Source organism: Acomys minous (genome assembly GCF_964271855.1).
Source record: "Acomys minous genome assembly, chromosome: 17".
NCBI classification, from domain to species: Eukaryota; Metazoa; Chordata; class Mammalia; order Rodentia; family Muridae; genus Acomys; species Acomys minous.
This window is the reverse complement of record NC_140500.1, coordinates 49,411,022-49,431,980: the sequence shown is the minus strand read 5'-3', so window position 1 is coordinate 49,431,980 and position 20,959 is coordinate 49,411,022. Positions and strand designations below refer to the sequence as shown.

Here is a 20,959-nt window from a genome sequence, read left to right as displayed (position 1 = left end):
TTATACTCAGAATCTATTAAGAACCTTGAAATATCTTTAATTTACATAATGGGCAACCCAATAAAAATACACAAATATTTTAATATTCACGGATGACAAGTAAGTATATGAAGAGAAAGTCACAATCATCAAACCCATAGTAAAGGGATGGGAGAGGTGAGTCGGTGGTTAAGAGTATGTACTGCTCTTGTCAAGGAGCTGGGCTTGCACCATTTGAGTGGCTCAGGACTGTTTGCAGCTCCAACTCCAAGGCATCTGATGTCTTCTTCTGACCGCTGTGGACACCTCTGCTCATGTGCCCCTCCCATCCCCTCCAAGGGAACACACATATATACAGAACTTAAAATGTGAAAACAAAACAAAACCCATAGTGAAGCAGCACAGTACACTTACTAGGATGTGAACACTTAAAAATGCTGGCAACCAAGCTTGGGAGGTTCGTGGAGAGACCAGGACTACCAGGAAGGTAAAGTGTGCAGCCATTTTGGAAAACAGTTTCGCTGGAAGTTGAAGTTTATCCCTGCTTCTGAGCTGCTAGTTTCCTTCTTAGATGTTAGTTGTTTCCTGATCAGAAAGGAAGGCATTCTCCGTATAAAGGTTTGTTTGCAAATGTTCACATGATTTAACACTAACAGCTCCAAACTAGAAAAAAAAAAAAAAACCAAAACCCAATGACACACCTGCGCCTGGATTACTGCTCACTGACAAGAAGGAAACGGAGTTGTGATGTGTGCCTTGCTGTGGATAAAACAGAGCGTAGTTATGGGATAAAAAAGATAAAAAGGAAATTAATGGGTTATACTTGTTTAAAATTCTAGGCAAGGCAGACCAGTCAGGAGCTGCAGGAGAATCAGCTGCTTAGGGCAGAGGGAGGAGATGGCTCAGCAGAGAAGTTCCCAAAGGGATGCAGATCTTTTGGCTCAAGCATCAGTCTGTGGCCTCAGTTGTAGCACTGATTGTGTATCCACCCAAACTTATCAAGTTATATACTTTAAATATCTGTTCCTCAGTGAAGCTAAGGAAATGAATATCATGGCTCAGAAGCCTAAATACAATAGGACCCAACTGCTAGGGTTGTTGTGAACCGAGACAGACCTCAGACGCTGGTCAGAGACCAGACTAAGCATTGCATGATATTGCATGGGATTGATCCCCTGCTTATTATGTGAAGAGTACAAACATGTTTTCACTAATTTTACATTAAATGCTGGGCATGCTGGTACATAGCTGTAATCCCAGCACCAGGAGCCTGGGGCAGGGTGGTCCTGAGTTTGAGGATGGCTTGGACTCTCATTAGGCCCTGTCTCAAAACATGCCCTCCAGTTAAAGTACCACTTGGGTAACAACTAGCATCTTTCAAAGGTGAGGGGTGCATAAGGATTTTTATAGTAACTAAGGAATTTGGTATAGACTATTCTGGGATAGTTATAAATTATAGTGTTTATATGCTTAGAGTTACACGGGAAATATACAAAATATCTCATTGCCATAAATTTATTATCTTTATTTACTTTGAGTGTATGAAATCTTCCTTGAAAATACTTCCTTTGAGAACCATAATGTAGCTGTCACCCTTATTTCTTTGACTAATTTTAGAATGCAGCTAAGTCCTTGGGAAAGTCACTTATGTCACCATTGAAGAATGCTACCAAAATAGCTTTTCACTTAAGTTCCCATCCCAAACTCACCCCACAGCAGGTTCTGATAAACTCCAAGATGGAATAACTTGTATTTTTCTTTCTCCTTCCACACAGGCACTCTGGTCGTGGCGGCGGGGTCATGTGGTGGATTCTTGGCAGTCAGCAGTCTGCGGAGCTTTTGCAGGTGCAAGGGATTATATTATGCTGGGAAAGGCCGACATAGGGGGAGAGAATGTGAGAGAATGTGAGAATGCTAGCTGTGCAAAACAGCATTCCTCAGGGATTCCGGATTGTTTAGATGATGGGGGCTTCACTACCAATTTACAAAAAGAAATTCTCTTGGAGGGGGAAAAAAACCTGCTAAAGAGGTGTCTGCTTGAATGACAACCAATTTGTTTTTGATAAATTTCCCTTATTCTTTTTATCTTTATTAAAGCCTCATTCGGGCCTTTGGATTATCTTAAGGATGATTTATAAGCCCTCTGTAGGGGTGGGGGTGCACTGTGCAGCTGTCTGCTGGGAGGGGTGCTGCAGGCGATCTGAGTTTCACAGCCCGTGTGACATGTTTGACAGTTTAGGAGATTAATTAGCACTAGGAGAGCAAAGGCTACCCCACAGCTTACTGCAGGCTGAGCTGCACTGGGCGGGAAATACGGCCTTGTGAACATCTGGGCATTTCTGAGACATTAAAACAGAGCAGAGTGTCAGCGTGCAGTATCGCCCCATCTATTACTAAGTCCCAAGAACACAGATGCTTTAGACAATGTGGTAAATGGTAAGTTCAGAAGCCCCAGAGAAAGATCTGTTCCGTCATTACAAATACAGGTAACTGTAGATGCAATTAAGCAAAGCGACATTTGCAGAGGAGTAGTGACACTTAGAACCAGCGCTGGTGAATGCATGGGCAGGTAGCTTAGAGGTCAGCAGGGTTAGAGGAAAATTACTCTTTCCAGATATCAGTAGCAGTTGTTGGATTTTGTTTTCATGCAGTGATTAGGAAAATGTAAATAATATATTTTCTAGTAATTTAAACCCATTTAAGGTGTGGAAATAATTATTAAAAATAAGAGCTCCTTGTAGACAAGGCATCAGCACATGTGGATTAGGGAGGGCCATGGCTTCCACATCTGCATTGTCTGTGGCAGACTTAAAGGAGTGGATGATCTTGGCCCATTTTCCAGAGGTCAGGATGCTTTGCTGCTGCCTGGCCCTTTAGAGAAGTGTGTATTTTTGTTGACTCTCTCTTGGCCCGGGCAGGGGTTGGAGTGGGGGAAGGGGGTGTTGGGGGCAGGAGACCTAGTAAATGTTAAGGAAATTTACTCACCCAGAACAAGAAAAGCCACTTCTTGTAGTTTGCATATTTGTGGTTCTCAACCTTTCTAATGTTGGGACCCTTTAAAACAGCTCCTCATGTTGTGGTGATCCCCAACCATAGCATTATTTTTGCTGCTCCTTCATAACTCTAATTTTGCTACTGTTATGAATCATAATGTAAACATTTGTGTTTTCTGATGGTCTTAGGTGACTCCTGTGAGAAGGTTGCTTGACTCCTAAAGGGGTCATGACCCACAGGTTGAGAACCACTGCTCTAAAACTTAACCTGTCTTAAAGTGAGAAATGAGCATGCGCTAGTACGTCCCTCTAGTCATGATGTGAATTCAGAGATTCACGTGCTGCTGACCTGATACTGTCAATTTGGGAATTGGCTTCCAACACAGTCCTCTGTGCCGAGGACTGCTCAGCGTGGCACATTTGTCAAAGGAGGACAGTGTCTGTCACACATGTGCTATGTGGAAGGAACCCCTCATCCGTGCCTTTCAGGAAGGTGGTGGGTCACCAAGGATGCTGTGAGATGCTGGGCAGGAAGATAGTAGCCAGAGCCGAGGCCGGGCTTTCTCTCCAACACGTGGCTGAGTTTCTGGTCTGACCCCAGTTCCTGGAGGGGGACTTGGGCTTTCTGAGCACCAGTTCCCTGACCTGTAACAAGAAATAATCACTCTGCCCTCAAGGGATCCAGTGTTAGAGTGTGTGTTGGCCCTCAGTGATCTGTAAAACTGAACAGCTGTAAGGAGTTGTCACTCTGCCAGCAAGAAAAAGCAATGCCCCTGAAATGGAAACCCGGCCCCCTCTCTTGGTCAGGGCTGGAAGATGTCATGATCCAAAGCCACTGAGCAATGTAGTCTCTTATTTGTTCATGTAAATCTTCCATCCAGCCATCTCATTGTTTTCAGATGAGTCTGCTAATGAAGGAGTTTAAGGCCTATGGGAAAAATACATTATTAACAGATCTGCATACGTTAGCAAAAAAGACATTTTGTTTGTTTGTTTATATGCTTTTTTCTTTGGAAATTTTTTGGAACAAATGTTAGTCCAGAGAAACAGGATGAGTATTTTGAAAACATTGCTGCAGGATAAACACAATTTGAAAACTGTCCAAGTTGAGTAAATTGGTGTTCTGCAAGAGCAGATTGCAGCCCTGTCTTGCACCGCAGGGGAGATGAAGCGTGGCCCTTCAACCCGCAGCCCTGTGCAGACACCCACACACTGCCTTACCGACTCCCTTCTCTTCATGATCAGACGTGCCCTCAAGTCAGAGATCAGATTTCTTACTGGTGTGTGCTTTTCCAAATTTAAATTGGCCTGGACATTGCCAAGGACCATGCTCTGTGCCATCCTTGGCGCACTGTTCTGTGCCCATGCTTGCTTCATAAACTACTTGGCACAAATACCCAAAAATGTCTCTTGAGATGGAGGTGTTGATGGCTTGTCATGCTCAGAAATTCCCCTGGCTTCTGGTCAGGGGTAAAGTAAGGAGCTTTCTCACTCCAGGGCTTGACTCTTAAATAAAACCTAGTGATGTTGAGTATTGATACGTTTACTACCATTTTGGTATTCTGGTATCTTTTGGTCAATTTCTTATAGTAAAAACTTCCTTATATTCTCTTAAGAGAGAAGGTGGGGGAGAGACGAGGCTCTCTCATCCTGGGGTTATAGAATAGAGCGCAAAAGTATATGTGTGGCAAAGGTGGTAAGAGCCTGGCACAGTCTCAGACACACAGAACCACGGGGCGGAAGCCTTGCTTGGAGACTGAGTGGGAGGCGTATGTCCTGAATGCATCAGTTATGGAGGCGCCAGGAGCAGAGAGTAGCCAGGTTGCTGGGGTGGGCTTAGGCCCTCCTCCCCACTGCCCTTGTCAACCTTCCTTGCTTCTGCTGTGAGGTGACAGCTTCAGGCTGTCAGAGAGAAAGGGCTTCCTTTGCATTTGTGGCCCCCCCACCCCCTGCCCCGAGGCAGCAAGTAGTTTTCCTGTGAAAATCAGTTCCATGAATGTGGCCCTGAATGCTGGAGCTGAAGTGTCAGGAAAACACCCCAGGAGACTGGTTCATATGAGAGCAGCCTGTATTTGATATTGTTTCCTAGTCTGCTGTATTACTGTGTTCCTTGCATTTATCCTATAAGTTGAATATACAAAATGCTAAGTTTAATCTAAACATTAGCAATACAGAGCTGAGAGCTGTGTGAGTTAAAGTAGCCCAGTATCTAAGGGCTTTCAAATTGATTTATTAATGCCTTACATAAAATACAGATCCCAGCATGGTAGGAAAGTTAGGGCTTATCACAGCACGTGTGTTAGGAGTTCCTCTCTCCTTCATATAACTTTCATGGAGCACAGATCTCTGGAGAGTATGCAGGTGTCCACAGGAAAGGATGGTTAGCTTCTGCCAGTGGTCAGGGTACCTTTGACTTGAGCTAACAAAAATTTATTAAATGTTATTTGTCAGCCTTATAAATTGATTTAGGGCAGCTTGTGAATATTTTTACATAGGAGAATAAAGTTTAATGCTTAGGCTTATTTTAACATATTGTACCAGAGAGCTTAGGTGTGGCAAGAAGATCATTTTAGAGGCCAGGGTACATGTGATCTCATTCCCAGCTTCATGCTGGCTGCTGTGTGGCCGTGGGTAGATGCTAGTGATGGTACTGGCATAGATCTGGAGAGCCTGGCAAGTAAGCAGGAGGTAGCATTCACATCAACCTTTTCCTGCCTTTTACAGGATGAACGTACATGTTTGTAAAAAACCATAGATTTGTCTGGGGCACCCACTAAGTACCCTGAGTGCTTACGGTGGATACTAGATTAGAGATAGAAAGAAAAATCACCCATTCTCTCTCCCCATGACTTGGTTTGCTTCCAATTGCTGTGATAAACGCTAAACAGCAATGTGAGCAGAAAGGGTCAATTTAGTGTTTAGCTTATCAGGAAGTCAGGACAGGAACTCAAGGCAGGAACTGAAGCAGAGGCCACAGAGGGATGCTCCTTATAGGCTTGCTCAGCATGACTTGCTCAGCCTGCCTTTTTCATACAACCCAGGATCAGCAGTGACACTGTCCACAGTGGGCGGGGCCCTACCACAGCAATCTTTAATCAAGAAAATCAGACTTGCTTACAGGCCAGTAGTGTAGAGGTAACTCCTCAGTGAGTGTGCCAGATGACTCTCAGTGTGTCAGGTTAGCACAGAGCAGTCCAAGAAAGGCCTAACGAGCACCTAGCACTACTGTGGGCTGCTCCTCTTCTGGACACTGCATGGATTCTTTAATAAAGAGAGCCTGCCACAGGCTGCTTGCACTCTTTAGAGGTGAGCTACGAGGCGCCAGGGATCCGGGACCGGAAGTGCTGGAGCTGGCCAAGCTTAAGAGCAGGTCTCAGCTCCGCACTGAGCAGAGCCTTTTGAAAGCTTTAAGGTTTGTTTTACTCTAGTGTATGGTGGGTGGGGGTGAAGGCATGTGTGTGCCACAGAAGCATGGGGAATGGGACAATTGTGGGGGTTAGGTCTCTCCTTCCTTCATGGGGCTTCTGGGGGTTGTAGTCAGGGCATCAGGCTTGCGGCCAACGCTCTTGATTTGTGAGCCATTTTGTTGGCACACAAACTCATAATCTAAAGGGATGAAAACAAGGGGTTCTGAACAGAGGGGGTGCTGACAGGCCTAAGGTGTGTGGCAATCATGGGTGACTAAACATAGAACATAAACAGGGAGTGGGTGTGCCATCCCACAAGTGTCAGAACAGATGCCACTGCAACCAGGGTCACTGTAACGACTTTATTTCAGCCCCGTATTTAGAAAGATATTTGTCAGAGGTCAAACTCCCTTTCTGTCCACACAGCACAGCAGGGAGAGCCTGAAGCTATTTCTGGAGCTTCCTTTGCAAACCCCCCATAAACTGCTGCTCATCTCCAACTCCGAAGAGCTAAGCCCCCTGAAACCCTCTTAGGGGTTGTTATTTCTCTATCCTTCTGGCCTTTCAAATGCATCTTTGTACCAAGTGAATAAAATACTGACATCAGACCTGGTGTGGTGGTGTCACATGACTTTACTCCCAGAACAGGGAGGTGGGAGCTAGTTCAGTGAGTTCAAGACCAGCCTGATCTACATATCAATTTCCAGGTTAGCTCCAGCTGCATAGTGAGACCTTGTCTTTTTTCTTCTGTTTTGTTTTGTTTTGTTTTTTGTTTTTTGAGACAGGGTTTCTCTGTGTAGCCTTGGCTGTCCTGTACTTACTCTGTAGACCAGCCTGGCCTCAAACTTAGAGTGATCCACCTTTCTCTGCCTCCCTAGAGCTAGGATTAAAGGCATGCGCCACCATGCCCGGCTGAGACCTTGTCTTAAGCAAGCAAACAAAGCCTTTTAACACCATAACTGTAGTTTATATTAGCAATAAAAGTTAAAAAGTGTCTATGGACACTTTGGCCCTCATAGTGACTAGATGAAGAAAACCCAGGGAAAATGTGGAAAGGAAGCCTTGAGGCAGAATGCATGCCAAAGCAAGAGTCATGCAGAGAGGGTAGAAGTGTAGCTCTTTCCTGGACTGTTACCCAGCCTGGGAAATAGAGAAAGCAAAAAGAGTCCCCTTGTTTATATGGAAGTCTTCCTGTGACACACATGAACCTGCCCATCTGCCTCATGCAGAACAGAAGCCACCAAAGCCTTCTGGAGACTGTAAGACAGGCAGGCAGCTGCAGAAAGGTGTGATCCCCAAAGCTACTGGGAGCCATGTGCTTCTTACACTGAAGTTTGGCAGTGCCTTTCACATGCCTCATATGCACAGTTGGGTTGGTGTACCAGGCTGTGAGAGATCATGGTGGGTTGTAGGGCCTCGCTCCTTAACCTGAGCGAGTATGCTTTATCTCCTTGCTCTAATACTGCAAAAGCTAGACGGATCAAAAACCGTCATGTTCCCAACACAGGCACATAGACACAATGACAAAGAAACGGTTTTGACTGTTGCATGAATCCAGCTGAGACATGGGGTTACTGTCTAGTCTAGCTGTCTCATTGGCTGTTGGGTCTTACACACAGGTGGTTTTGCAGCTGCAGTTACTACACCTCTGGATGTGGCCAAGACAAGGATCATGCTGGCAAAGGTGAGTGTCAAATAAAGCAGACTCGACGCTGTCTCTGTTAACAGCAAGAATTGCAGAGATACAAAGCGGTTGGACCATTCCGTTAATTAGGCTGACATTGGGAGAACAGTGTTGTCATCACCGCAGCAGATCTGCAGCTGGCCCTGCGGTGGTTCTGTGCGTGGCACGTGCATTTCACAGGCATTCTCATGGCTGCGCTGTCTAAGCGGCAGATCTGAGGGCCTCTGCATTGTGTACTGCTATTTTCAGATCTAAGACTCAAGAGACATTGACAAGCTTCATGTTCTGCGGAAGCTAATCTGCAGACTTGGAACTCAGGTCATGGTTAGCTGTGACCAGTTAAGACAGTTGTCAGAATTGTTAAAAGGAAAGCCAAACGACAAAACAAATTCCGGGCTGAGCCTTAACGAATTCCAATAGCATACCTAGACCAAGCATTCTCTCAAAGGGCAGTGCGGTAGGAATCAAGACCAAGCCCGGGAACGGGGTCATTTTAAAACTGAAAGTGGCACTCTTCATTTACTGGCAGGCATATTCATACGTAGAGGCCCCCCACCCCCACCCCCAGGCCAGGCCTACTGCTTCCGGATGCTTCTGTTGAACAGCTGTCATCAGTTTCTAGGTGAGCTGTGAGAAGCAGCTCCCTCCCTCCCCTGCCTGCCCCCTACCCCCAAGGTATCTGTCTGCACATCTGAGTGTAGGAATTTCCAAGCCAGCCCCAGAGTGTGCCTTGAAGGAGGGTAAGGGAGCCTGCTCCCAACACCAGGAGGTAACAGCCCTGTCCCTTCCTTCTCTTCTGCAGGCGGGTTCCAGCACTGCTGATGGGAACGTGCTCTCTGCCATGTGCGGGGTGTGGCGCTCACAGGGACTGTCAGGGTAAGGACAAAGGCAGCCCTCCCTGCCCCGCCCCCTCCCTACGGGCTCCTCCTCCAGTCTTTGTGCTGCCACGGATGAACACTTTGCCTTTTATTTTTCTTATGTCCTCACGTTGCAGATATAAGATAGCGCAGTCAGCGTGACAAAGCATCCTCCCCACATGGTTCTTATCGGCTCCCTCTTGACACTGCATGAAATGCAAAGTTGTGGCCTTCAGCAGCATTTGGGCTGCAGCATTGATACAAATAAGCCTCCCAGTTACACAGCATAGAATGCAAGTAGGTTAGAAGAAAGTGCTTGGGCCTTGGGCACTTGTGAGCATTCTTAGAGCCATTGGCAGCCATGCCTTGTGATGGCCATGTGCTCTGCATCTATAAGTGTTATTTGTTTTGTTGGTGGGGAATTTGTCACTGTGCATACATCATGTGCTCACACGAATGTAGATGGTGTTCATCTACACACCTGGGGAATATGGCCCCTCGCTGCGAGTACAGTGTGTGACTACCCTGAAGGTTATGGGCAGTTGAACAGTAGTAAATATTTGTATATCTTGAGGACAGAAACAGAAAGAGATATTGGGGGTGAGAAGCTTTTATCTGCTCCAGCTTCTCACGGTGCCAGCATGGTATCTGCATAGCGTTTTTCTCTAAAGCGTTACTCAGCTCATCACTGTGCTGTCGTTGCACAGTGGCTGGCACAGTTGAGCATTGTTGTAGTAACTATAAGCAATATCTAATGTTTATTATAAGGTTAACTTATAATTATTACGGTGGTAATATCTAACCCGCTATCATAATAAAAAAAGACACAGATACTTGTTGTATTTTAGAACAAGCCTCATTTTGCCTGGGCCTGGGGAGATATGAACCCCCTAACCTACCGTCCATTACTTCCCTGCCTCCATCCCATGCCATCCCATCTAATAATTTCTGTCTACCTTCTGTCCACAATTCCATAAACACTTGCTAATTTGTCATCTGGGCCACTTTCCTCCATCCACGCTGATGCGGCCATGTGTGCCCCTCTCCACGCAAACCCATCCTGGCTCCCTGCTTCCTTCCTCTCCCGCACCTGTCTCCTCCTTTCCAAGATCCTTCTCCTCCAAAGCCTACAAACCTTCGCTACCTCATTTCTGCCCCACCCAGGTATAGGCCTTTTTGATTAGTCAAACAGGGAGGCAAGGTTAATAGCAATACTTGGGGTATATGAAAGCAATACTGGGGGAGGCAAGCAGTTAATATACGGAGCACTACACCATGCTCCAGCAGGCATTATTGTTTGGTACTAGCTAAGCACCTCACAGTTTTTCTCATTTGGTGTGCACACACATGTGCTTGCCCATGAGTGTGCCCGGAGAGGCCAGAGGTTGCCGTTGGGTGTCCTCCTCAGTCACGCTCCATCTTAGGCTTTTGAAACAGTCTCTTCCTGAACCCAGAGCGCATCATTTTGGCGACAGTAGCTGTCCAGTTAGCCCCCCAGTATTTACCTGTTCCTTCCCTGTGTGCTGGGTCATGGATGTGTAGCACTGCGCCTGTCTTTTATGCAGGTGTGGAGGAGCTGAGCTTGCATCAGGCTTGCATAACAAGCACTTTAGTGAACCGTCTCCCCAACCCCATGGGGCTCAAAATGCCTTATGTCCTTCAATAGCTGTTATTCCACACTGATTTACCACGCGGCTGTACTGGAGCTGTGTCAGTGTTGAGATACTAGACAAGTGAAAGGCTTTTCCATACGGACCCTTCTTGACATGCTGTGCACAGGAGGGTGAGCCTGCTGCTGGGATGGCAGGTGCAGGAGCAGCACCACTGTGTACAGACAGAACAGCCCTGCCTGGTCTCAGCCTCTTCACCTGATGCTTCTGACCACCTCGTCCCCATGCCAGAGTGCACCACTGATTGCCATTTTGGTGTGACTTCAGTATTTTAAACCTCAGCTCTCTGATGATCTGGAGAACATGGTCAGGCTTTTGCCAGAGAGCACCCTGCCCCCACCCCCACCCCCCAGCTGAGGTTATCCAGCTGGACGTTTGAAAGTGGTGGCTGGGTGGCCTCATTGAACAGCAGCTCTGATGATCTGAGTTACAGACTGGATCTAGTGGACAGGAGCCAGTACTGGCTCCTTACGTCTCCGAGCACAGGAAAGGTATGGTCTAGCATTTGCAGTGAGTTGCTCGTGACTGACACCTTGTGAGAAAATCAGAACACATTAGTCATCAATTTGGGTACTAATTTGACACTGAGCAAAGAAATGGAGTGAGGAGGAGGAATGGGCTGTGAGCCTCATTTGCATGATTTGGGAAGCCTATTAGGTAAGCAGAGGTGGCAGCTGCTGGCAGTGGGCTTTGACATCGGAAGGGCCAGCTGCCAGGTTTCAGTCTTGTTTTAGATTCTGTGCTGACTTCGCTGGGCCTCTGACTTTGGTGCTGTGCAGCTGCAGACCATTTGCTGGTGTTGAGAGAGTGGTGCCAGGATACGGCACAGTGGACTGGGGCAGTGCCCCCCATGGCCGCGGGACGCTGCTGTAGGTGACGCAAGAACAACCAGCCTTCCCCGTCCAGGGCACGGCACACACTTGACTAAAAGTAAACAAGAGCAGAGGAGAGAAAGCAGAACGCAGAACAGGCCGAGGGTGTGTGTTTGTTCTGACCCAACCCTAGTGCTGAAAGGTAATTGGATTTTTGGCCCTTCTTCTGAGCCTTCAGTCCTGGACTCTGAGCACCTTGCACAGAGCAGCACTGAACACCATGTTCCAGGCAGCAGTGGCTGCGAGTGAGAACAGAACTCCACCCCCTGGAATGACGGAAGACAAGTAATTGGACCAAGAAACAAATGAAAGCAACTGGCCCCTTTCTGAGCAGGGGGTTCAGCCTACTTCCTCGGTGGGGGGCAGTGCCAGATAGAGCCACCAGTGTCTGTGTCCCCTGCCCTGCACACATACTAAGCCTACCAAGACTGCACACCTCCCATCAGCCCCAACACAACCAAGGAACCTGGTATCCTGAGTAGATGGGGGCGCTGATGGTTCCCATAGGCAGAAGCCACACTGCACAGCAGACTTTCCCCATGCACCTTTAGCCCAGAAACTGCAGAACAGGGTAGGGGTACACTTGTCCCCGATTGCCCCCTTTCCTTGCTGATCACCTGAAGTTTTTCTTGAACATGCGCTTTATGCAGTCGCTGCTGCTGCTGCTGGGAGCTCCTGCTCTATACTCCTGCCTGCCTGTCACCTGTTCTTCCTGGAACATACCCTGCCTTCCTCACATGTCTGCCTGCAAGCATAGGTGGGGCCTCTCCCCCTCCAAAGCTGCACTTCAAGGCTGTGGCTTACTTGTCACCTACTGATGCTGTAACTACCTCCCTTTCATCCCTTGCCTCTGCTGAGCTTGTTAGCGGCAAAGCTGAGTGAGACTGGCTGTGAGAAGCCAGTGGATGGGCGTTCACTGCCAGTGGTCTTCTGCAGCTCAGTGTCTTCGGGCCTCCCTCCTAGCACCTTTTGTAGGGTACATCTCTACCATGCCTGGCTTCGCATAGGTTCTTGGGATTTAAACTAGATCTTCAAGCTTGCATGGCAAGGACTTTACCCCCTGAGCCATCTCTTCAGCTGCCTAAAGAGCTTATTAAAAGGGGCCTATGACATAAAGTTCTTGCTTTCTCCTGTGCTGTCAGATAGACGTGGGGGCGGCAACTGATCACTTCCAATGGTTATACAGGATGTGGGAGCTGTGTATCCAGCAGGGACTTCCTGTCAGCTTTCTTCATTAGCCTCCATTTGGCAAGCTTAGCACAAAGGTTTCCCCAAATCTTTAGAAGACATGAGTGTTGGCAAAATAAAACACGTGCCCTACCGCCAAAGTCTCTCCACACACATGGACATCAGACAACCGGCGACAACTGGTTCTCTCCTGCTCCAGGGATCAGACTTGGATCATCAGTCTTGATGGCAGGTGCCAAGTTCTGATTCCCTAAGTCTGTCTTTCTGCATATGAAAGCACTTTTCTGGGTAGCAAGGTTTCATCAGAAATGAGATCAGGCTTTCTGTCACCCTCCCAACCCCACCCCCTTTGCAGAAAGCAGTTACTTAGAGCCTAGGACATGTCCTGCATTCATCAGCCCGGCCATTATGTGGGCTTGTAACCTTTTATGGTTGAGCCTGCTTCTGTCTTGTCCTCTCCAGCTGCGAGCTAGTCTACTCTTTTTACAGCGCTGGCGGGTCTCGCCAGGTGAGAGTCATTAGTAGATTGCGGCCTTCAGTGGATTCCTGACGCAGCTGGAGAGTGACTCCCTGACACCGCCTTGGTGCTCACTGGCCTGGGATGAGACAGCTGAATGTCCAGGACTGCCATGTGTGAGGCGCTCCCCCTCCATCACAGTCATGTGCCTCTGGTGTCCTTATGGAGACAGCACAAGAATGAATCCACAAAGATTCATTGTAGAATCATATCTGTGGAAGTCCAGCAACAAAATACAACCGAGTCACAGGACAAGCAAGAACTATTTAAGGACTTGCTTTGTCTCCCTGAACTGAAGCCCAGAGGCCCCTAAGGCCATACAGCCTTACCAGCCTCCCCTCAGATTCATCCCTTTGACTCCTCCTTTAGTGCACAGCTGTTGGGACAGTGGTTACTGTGTGCAGCAAGCCCTTAGCCAGCTGGGCTGGCCTCCAGGTTCTTACGCATACTCACAGAATGTTACTCACAGGCCTTCGAAAAGGAAGGAAACACATTCTAAGTTTCTGTGTGGTTTGACAAGTGGGTGCATGCAGTGAGCAAACTGCACGTTCCAGACATGGCCATTTTCTTAAGTCTTTCCTGTCCCTAGGTTATTTGCAGGTGTCTTCCCAAGAATGGCATCAATCAGTATGGGAGGCTTTATCTTTCTGGGTGCCTACGACAAGACCCGAAGCTTGCTGTCAGAGGTGGGCAGCAAGAGCCCGTGAAGCCTTAAAGAGGACTGCCGTGCAGTCCCTGCCCTTCCTGCAACTGGTTCAGCCAGCCAAGTAGCAAAGCCAATGCTGCAGTACGGTGCCTTGAGGAGGGCTACAGAGGGCAGCGCTAACAGACTGCACCTGGGAGACAGTCCTTGGTGGAATTCTAGCCCAGCATCTCGACCCTCTCAATAAATACTCCTGGTAAGGCTGAGGCCAGGCCCTGGGAGTTTTTGTTTGATCAGTACTTTTTACTTTCTGCTATCTATTGGAGTCACAAAAAGCAAGCTGCTACAGTTGGAAACGAATGACCAGACCAGGAAAAGGAAGGAGGCTGGGGCAAGAACTGTGCTGGTGGGCGTTTCTCCCCTGGGCTAATTCCTGTTGTGTAAGATTACAGCTTTGTTTAAAAAGCTTGGTCTGCAGGTGCATAGCATGCATTCTTTCTGGAAAGGAGGCTGCTGTTTTTAATTACCCCTCGTATTTCTCCTATAAAAACACATGATTATATTGTTTTACAGCAATGTTCCCCCGAAGTCCCTGTAGCATGTGACAGACAGCACACAGCTGCAGTGCCAGTGAGTGGGTGGGCCCAAATGACTGTAGTCAGGAGCCTGGCTCGGGGAAGCAAAGCCTCATGACCACCACCGTCCTCCCTGCAGGCCAGCAGGAGCTGGTCTTTTGTCCTCATGCTGTATGCCAACAACACTGGCTGGAGGAGGTGGGAGGGTCAGCATATTTGGGGTGCATAAGGCTTGACTAACCAGCTCCAGGTGGGGAGAAAAAATTAGTGAGCTATCTGGCAAATGTAATACCACTGTGTCTTCCTGAGGTAACAGTGTATAGTGTATACTCTGCCTAAGACTTCTCCTTTTGGGGAAAAACATTATTAAAAGCATAATATCTGCATTTATAAGAGAACAATGACCACAGCATACACTTAGTATTTATAAATGAACCTTTATTAAAGACACTTTAATGCCATTTGTTAGACACTTCAATATCTTACATGTTTTCAATGTACACTGTACCAAAATTTCTATAAATAAATAACTCTGTACATAAAAAGTAATACTTCCTCTTTCACATTGCCTCTCAGAAGCAGCAAATTCACATATTTTGTGGAAGTAACATTAACTAGCCAACTGTGGAGAATAAACTTCTCAATGTGCTTGCCCTGGGCCACAGTGGCAACCTGTGACAGTACACTGTGACACAGGCCATCACCACAGTGTCAACACTCCCTTCAGCTTTCTGGGATTTTAAGGACCAAGTTTGTTTCCATGTAGTTTTTACTAAATTACACATTGGCACTCACAAGATGGTTAGCCACAGGGCCCCAAAGTGCAAATACACCCAGGTCTAGGACTCCAGTCTTGTGCAGTCCAAGCCCAGTTTCACTGTGTGAGAGAACGGTGTGGACAGGCCTGCTCAGCAGAAACCAGCTGGCTCTGGAAGCCCACTTCCTCCTTTTCTCCCCCACTGCCATGCTGTGTTGGCAGAACTAAGCCTCACTATTGGAAAATCCACAGGTACCAACACTGGCAGCCTCTGCCTCAAAAGCGTCAGCCATCGAAGGCAACAAGACATTTACTTTTACCAAGTGAGTTACAAAGAAAGATGAAAGGTGGTGCGTAATTGCTCTGAGCCATTGCTTTTGGTGGATTAATAGCCCTCAATCTTCCTCAGAGGCAGACCCTGAACCTAGAAGAAAGGCAAGTGACACGTGCACCCTGCTCTACCATGAGGCTGCCAGCACCAAGATGCATAGGTCTGGCCAGTGCACTTGAATCAGACTACTAGGTAAGCACAGAGCCAAAATGCCTTCCTTTCCAACCACCAGCAACAGCTCCTGTGGTTGTACCTGAATTCCAGCTGTGCATTAAGGCACCAGAACTATTCCTGACCCTTCTGAAATTAGACAGCAACCTAATGTGAAAATATCACCGAAAGCGGGACCCATGCGCTAAGGATTAAAATAGTCTCTGTAAAAGATATATAATATATATGAAATCTCTGAAAACTCTTATGTACAATGGTATCAAATACTTTTTCTGCCTTTTGTACACAAATAGTCGCTGTGCTCCAGATGCCAAGTCCTTTTAGCCGACTGGTACTCCACAAGGAAGTTAAAAACTATGTCCAGGTGATGTTCGGACACGAACTTCCCACGGCCTCTCCTACCTCTTTCCTGTAGTGACTGCTTTGACAGAGCTGAGGTAGATGAAGTCTAGCTTTTCGGCGCCAGTAGCAACGGTCCCCTCCACTTCCCAGTGATCTGTCCTCTCAGTGGCAAAGCTTCAGGGCTAGCATCACAGGCCTTGGGGAGGTGGCCGTTGGAAACAAGCAAGTGCTGGGCTTCAGTAGATAAGGCGTCGTCCGTGAGCTCTGGGCTGCCTGACGTTAACGTAGGAGAAGGCTTTAGGTCTATGGAGTCTTGTTCATGTAACTTTGCTAAAGTCCAAGAGGAATCTCCTGTTAAAGAAAAAGGAGGCATGTCAGCCTGCACACCCTAACCCCATTAGGGCTCCCAGATCCACCACCGACGCCTCTAACACAACACTCACCTTTCCCATCTGCACCCGGAGCCTTGCTCTTCAAGGACGGCAGTATTCTGTCATGGTTACTCGGATACAGGGACCCCCCGGAACTCGGGTGAGACCCATCAGCAGTCCCACTGCAAGGATGGTGTGGAGAATATTCTCGGTCGCGCAGCCTGAGCTCCTGGCTGCTTGCTGCACCTGGCTGCCCACTGTCTCTGGACCCAGGCTGGGGATGGAAGGCTTGTTCCTTGGGCTGGCTGGCTGGGTCAGTGTTGTAGTCGCTGCATACAGCAGAGCCACTGTGTGCTGAATAAAGAAGAGCCAGAGGTCAGCTGGAGTTCCAGCCCCCGAAGTCTCCATTCCCTCTCAGAGGCCTGGCTGCAAGGTCCTATTTATGACTGCCTTTACAACTGCCTTTGTAACCAACCACCCTGACCCTCCCTGAAATGTGTCCATGGAGAGGAGCTAGGCCACACTATGTCCTGGCTTCTGCGTGCCTAAGTGTCCACATGAAGTTTATTTAGAAAGCACACTTTGCTTACAGGAGAAATGAAGGCAAGAGAAAGGAAGGGGGAAGGGCTGCATTAGGCATCACAGAAAATCAGTCTGCTCAACACACTGACATTAAGCCTTAAGGAACCCTGGCAGCAGGGCTGGGGAGATGGCTCAGTAGGTAAAGTGCATGCTGAGCTTAAGGATCAGAGTTCAGGTCCCCAGTGCTCTCGGAAATGCAGGAAATCCTGGGACTAGCTAGCAAAACTGACCAGTGAGCTCTGGGTTTAAGTGAGAGACCCTGTTCACTACATAAGGCAGAGCGTGACTGAGGACGACACCATCAACTCTGGCCTCCAAACAGCGCCTTAATAGCTGGGCGTGATAGCCCATGCCTATAATCCTAGCATCTCTATATCCCATGCTGTCCCCAGCCTTCTAAGTAAAACCTTGTCTGGACAAAATAGTCCAAGTGCAAGGGTGGGCCTGGCCTGTAAGTTCCTTATAATTTTTTAAAGAAAACTCAGACTGTGGCTTACCACATCATAGGCTTACCTAAGAGACACGGACTCTGAAATCAAAGGAAGCCAAAGCTCCCTGTTTGAATTGTGAATACAGTTCAGAGACACTGTGTGGCTAGTGAGATGCTGTTCCTCTAATTTACTAAGGCAACCAACCCGATTTCAGTGTGAAAAGCAATTGCTTTTCCTGATCAAGCGTCTCCTACCTGCTGTATGTGGAGCAGCTGTCCTGCCGGCTTTCTCTGTCACCTTCCATGGCTCTCGAGTATATCCAACACACAGCCTGGGCTGCCTGCATGTGATGCTATCAACATCAACCTCTGGGAAGAGGCTCGAGTCTCTCAGACACACACCTGAAATGGTGTCCATACAGTTTAGAAGCTGCTCAGACCCTCAGCCTAACAGCCAGACCACAGCCCTTTCCCAGCACCCATCCCTCGGCATCCACCGGGATTGGTTCCTATGCTCCTCACAGACGCCCAAGGATGGTCCCAGGATGGTCAAGTCCTTTCTGTGAAATGCCGCGTTTGCCCATCAACTGCACACCTCTGCTAGGCCTTAAGTCATCGCTATGCATAATGCCCAGCAACAACGTAAAATCTCCATGCATACTCAGTATACACACAGTTTTTCTTCCCTGAATAGTTTCAGTTTGTGGCTCATCAACCCACCACCTGTACAGCGCCAACAGCAAGGAAAGCAATGGGCTGTTCTGGGAACCTGGGATGTCCTCAGCATCTTCCTGGCAGTCCTGCCCTGATCAGTACAAACAGTGCTAAGCCCAAGGCAGGGACTCTCTGGAGGACCAGGTGTTTAAAACATAGAACTTGCACACACCAGATCCAGAGCAAAGACCTGGTTCACCAAACGTGACACAGGTGCCCAGCCTGTCCCGGGAGGAGGGAAAGCTGGGGTAGACTGCTTCGCCGTTCTCTAACTTACCATTGCTTTCAGCGTGCCCATTGGCCTGGTGACCACCTTCAGTCCTGACCACAGTTTCCTGCCGGTCCGAGAGGGTTCCCTGAGAGGAGAGGTAGCTTGGGACATCTGGAGGCACGATGGTTTCATCTGCAAGGAGACGAGACAACGCAGTTAGCAGGGCTGCTGCATTAATACGTGCAGCTATTATCCACCAGGATAAGGCCGCTCCACAGTGGTCCGGAAGCTGTGCGGGGACAGCAGCTGACTGACCTCCTTGACACCCTCATGTAAAGTCATGGCAGGCCTGACTCCAAAGGAAAACGGAAGGAAAGATAGGCCCAACAAGACCGGTGAGAGCTTGGGAACCATCCAGTTCGTGACAAGAAACAGGGGAGGCCCCGGTGTCCCTGACTTGCCATGGAGAGTAGAAACCGCAGAGGCAAGCAGGTGCTTGTATTAGAGAGCGTTCTGGTTTCCTGTTTTGTCCTTCAGAATTACCATGCTGTCAGGGGACAAAGCCTCAACTCTACAGACAGAGCCCATATTCCTAAAAGTTCTAGAGACCTTTTCGATTCCAGGCAAAACCCAGGCCTGGTGTGGTCCACCCGGCACCAGGTCTGCTACCCTGCTCACCTGTGTTAGTCACGCTGTACTCCTCGCTCTTCTTCCTGGTCTGGTAGATGATGCACACCCACACCAGCGAGGTCAGGACAATGCTGCACACCACAGCAATGGTGAAGATGCCTACGGTCGTCCCATCCTTCCGGCAGCCAGGGGTGGGCAAAATACTCAGCTGGCTATGTGCCCGCTCGGTGCCCAGGGGATTAGACATCTCACAAGTGTACCGGCCTGCATCCTCTGGCACCACATTCTGAACAACCAGCAGTTGGTTGCCCGGGGTGAAATGGTGCCGCTCAGTGAGGCTCAGAGGGCGACCCCCCTTAAGCCAGGTGATGCGCGGTGTGGGGCTGCCAGTTGCTTTGCACTGCAGGGCCACTGTTTCTCCTACAGTTACCACACGGTCTTCCAATGGCACTGCCAAGGATGGAGTTTCTGCAGGAAGGCAGTGGGAATTGCACCTTTATTCCATGGGTATTGCTTGCTAGGGGTCTACTTGTTTTCTAGACAGGACACAATCCCATGCAGTAGTGAACTGCTGTCTGAGACCTGTTATTGCAGCTTCAAACTTTTCAGAAAGTCTAATGTGACTAAATCATTGTCCTTCTAGGAACAGCCTCAACAGAGCAAAGAACTAAAGCTCTACCTTATCCAAGACTGTCCTGTTACCGACCTGTGACACTATTCCTGAGCAAGACCACACCCAACCCTCTGCCCCCCTCCCACACACAGGGAAGTCTCACTCAGACTAACATACAGCTGAGGCCTGTCAAGACTGAATTCATTGCTTTATGAGCCAGAACCACTTGCTTCAAAGCAGCCCAAAATTCAAACGAAGTAGAGTCTACCACACTTACTCCAGAAAGCAGGTACCTGTGATACCTGAGTTTACTCCCCCACCCCCCACCCCCCGCCACACTATCAATAGCTAACCTAGGACAGTCAGGGTAGCGTTGGCGGAAATAGAGCCAGCCGAGTTCTGGGCAGTACAGCTGTAGACCCCCATGTCGTCTATCTTCACGTCGGTGATGAAGAACACATCATCATCTGGCATGACATGCATACGTCGCTCACGAGCCGCAGGGAAATCGGTGCCTCCATCCTTTTGCCAGGCAATCTCGGGGTTAGGGTGGCCAGTGGCAGCACACTCGAGGCGGGCTGTGGTGCCAGTCCGGATGGCAATGTCATAGGGTATTTTGGTGAATGTGGGCAACACTGGGGAGGAAAATGCAGGTAAAGCTGTATGGGATGGCTGCATACAGAGGAGACTGTATGGCCAGGCGTCAGCTCCTTGCTATTCCACCCTCTCCACCCAGCTTCTCCGGTCACAGGCACAATATTGCACCCATTACCCTGAACGCATTCCTGTGCTGCCAGCTAGGGCTAACTGCTCAGGGGTAAGGCTTCGAAGGAGCATCCTGCCTCCCGAACCTCCACAGTAGTTACTCTGTAGGGATCCTCCAAAAGTAGCTTTAAGTAGCTAGCTGGGGAGAGCTGGGCAACGAAACATCTGTCAGGGGAAAGCTGCATGCCTCCACCAATGGGCTACCTCGCCTCTCAAAGAAGGGTGGGGCCTATGGGGCCACATTACAGCCACACCTAGGCAAAAATACACAGCCCACTAGCTTCTGTAACTTTAATATCAATGCGGACATCGTGGCCAGTGTCCAGCCCTGATGCCCAAGCTACGGAGGTGGAGAGTCTAACAGCTACTTCAGTCTTCAAGAATCACTCTGGCTTCTTTCAGGCCAGCCCTGACAACCGGCCCTGCTGTGGTACGGAGTGTGCTTTGTGCTGTACATAGCTGAGAGTGCATGGAGTATGGGGATACAAGCCAGTTCATCAGCCTGGTGCCTGCACGCATGCACGCACGCACACCCAAAAAGTAGTCCACAGCCAGCAGCGAGGCTGGCTTCTGAGTAAGAGGACCTTGCCTTGTCACAACCTCCCTGCAGACTGGACGGCCAAGCAGGGCCTCAACCCACACCTGCTCTCCATATCC

General features: G+C 48.7%; 2 protein-coding genes and 1 long non-coding RNA gene across 8 annotated transcripts in view; 1 reads left to right on the top strand and 2 right to left on the bottom strand.

Annotated features, from left to right (window-relative positions):
* Positions 1-14,091, top strand: part of SLC25A26 (solute carrier family 25 member 26) — a 137,609-nt gene extending 123,518 nt beyond the window's left edge. For all 4 annotated transcript variants that reach the window (XM_084765496.1, XM_084765495.1, XM_084765494.1 and 1 more), the window contains 4 exons: positions 1,755-1,824; positions 7,999-8,063; positions 8,866-8,939; positions 13,757-14,091. In XM_084765496.1, coding sequence (XP_084621622.1) covers positions 1,755-1,824; positions 7,999-8,063; positions 8,866-8,939; positions 13,757-13,874 — 327 coding nt within the window. In that variant the 3' untranslated portion in view covers positions 13,875-14,091. The remainder of the gene's footprint in view (positions 1-1,754; positions 1,825-7,998; positions 8,064-8,865; positions 8,940-13,756) is intronic.
* On the bottom strand, positions 121-1,828 carry LOC311588052. The gene is made up of 3 exons (XR_014776065.1): positions 1,689-1,828; positions 681-738; positions 121-564 (listed from the first exon to the last, which is right to left on the bottom strand). It is a non-coding gene; the product is annotated as an uncharacterized lncRNA (long non-coding RNA).
* A 711-nt stretch (positions 14,092-14,802) lies between the features above and the next one.
* Positions 14,803-20,959, bottom strand: part of LRIG1 (leucine rich repeats and immunoglobulin like domains 1) — a 103,324-nt gene continuing 97,167 nt past the window's right edge. For 2 of the 3 annotated variants that reach the window (XM_084765491.1, XM_084765493.1), the window contains 6 exons: positions 19,891-20,172; positions 18,973-19,392; positions 18,361-18,486; positions 17,625-17,771; positions 16,430-16,711; positions 14,803-16,337 (listed from right to left, as the gene is read on the bottom strand). In XM_084765491.1, the coding sequence (XP_084621617.1) occupies positions 16,093-16,337; positions 16,430-16,711; positions 17,625-17,771; positions 18,361-18,486; positions 18,973-19,392; positions 19,891-20,172 (1,502 nt within the window). In that variant the 3' untranslated portion in view covers positions 14,803-16,092. The remainder of the gene's footprint in view (positions 16,338-16,429; positions 16,712-17,624; positions 17,772-18,360; positions 18,487-18,972; positions 19,393-19,890; positions 20,173-20,959) is intronic. The other variant, XM_084765492.1, reaches the window with a different exon arrangement.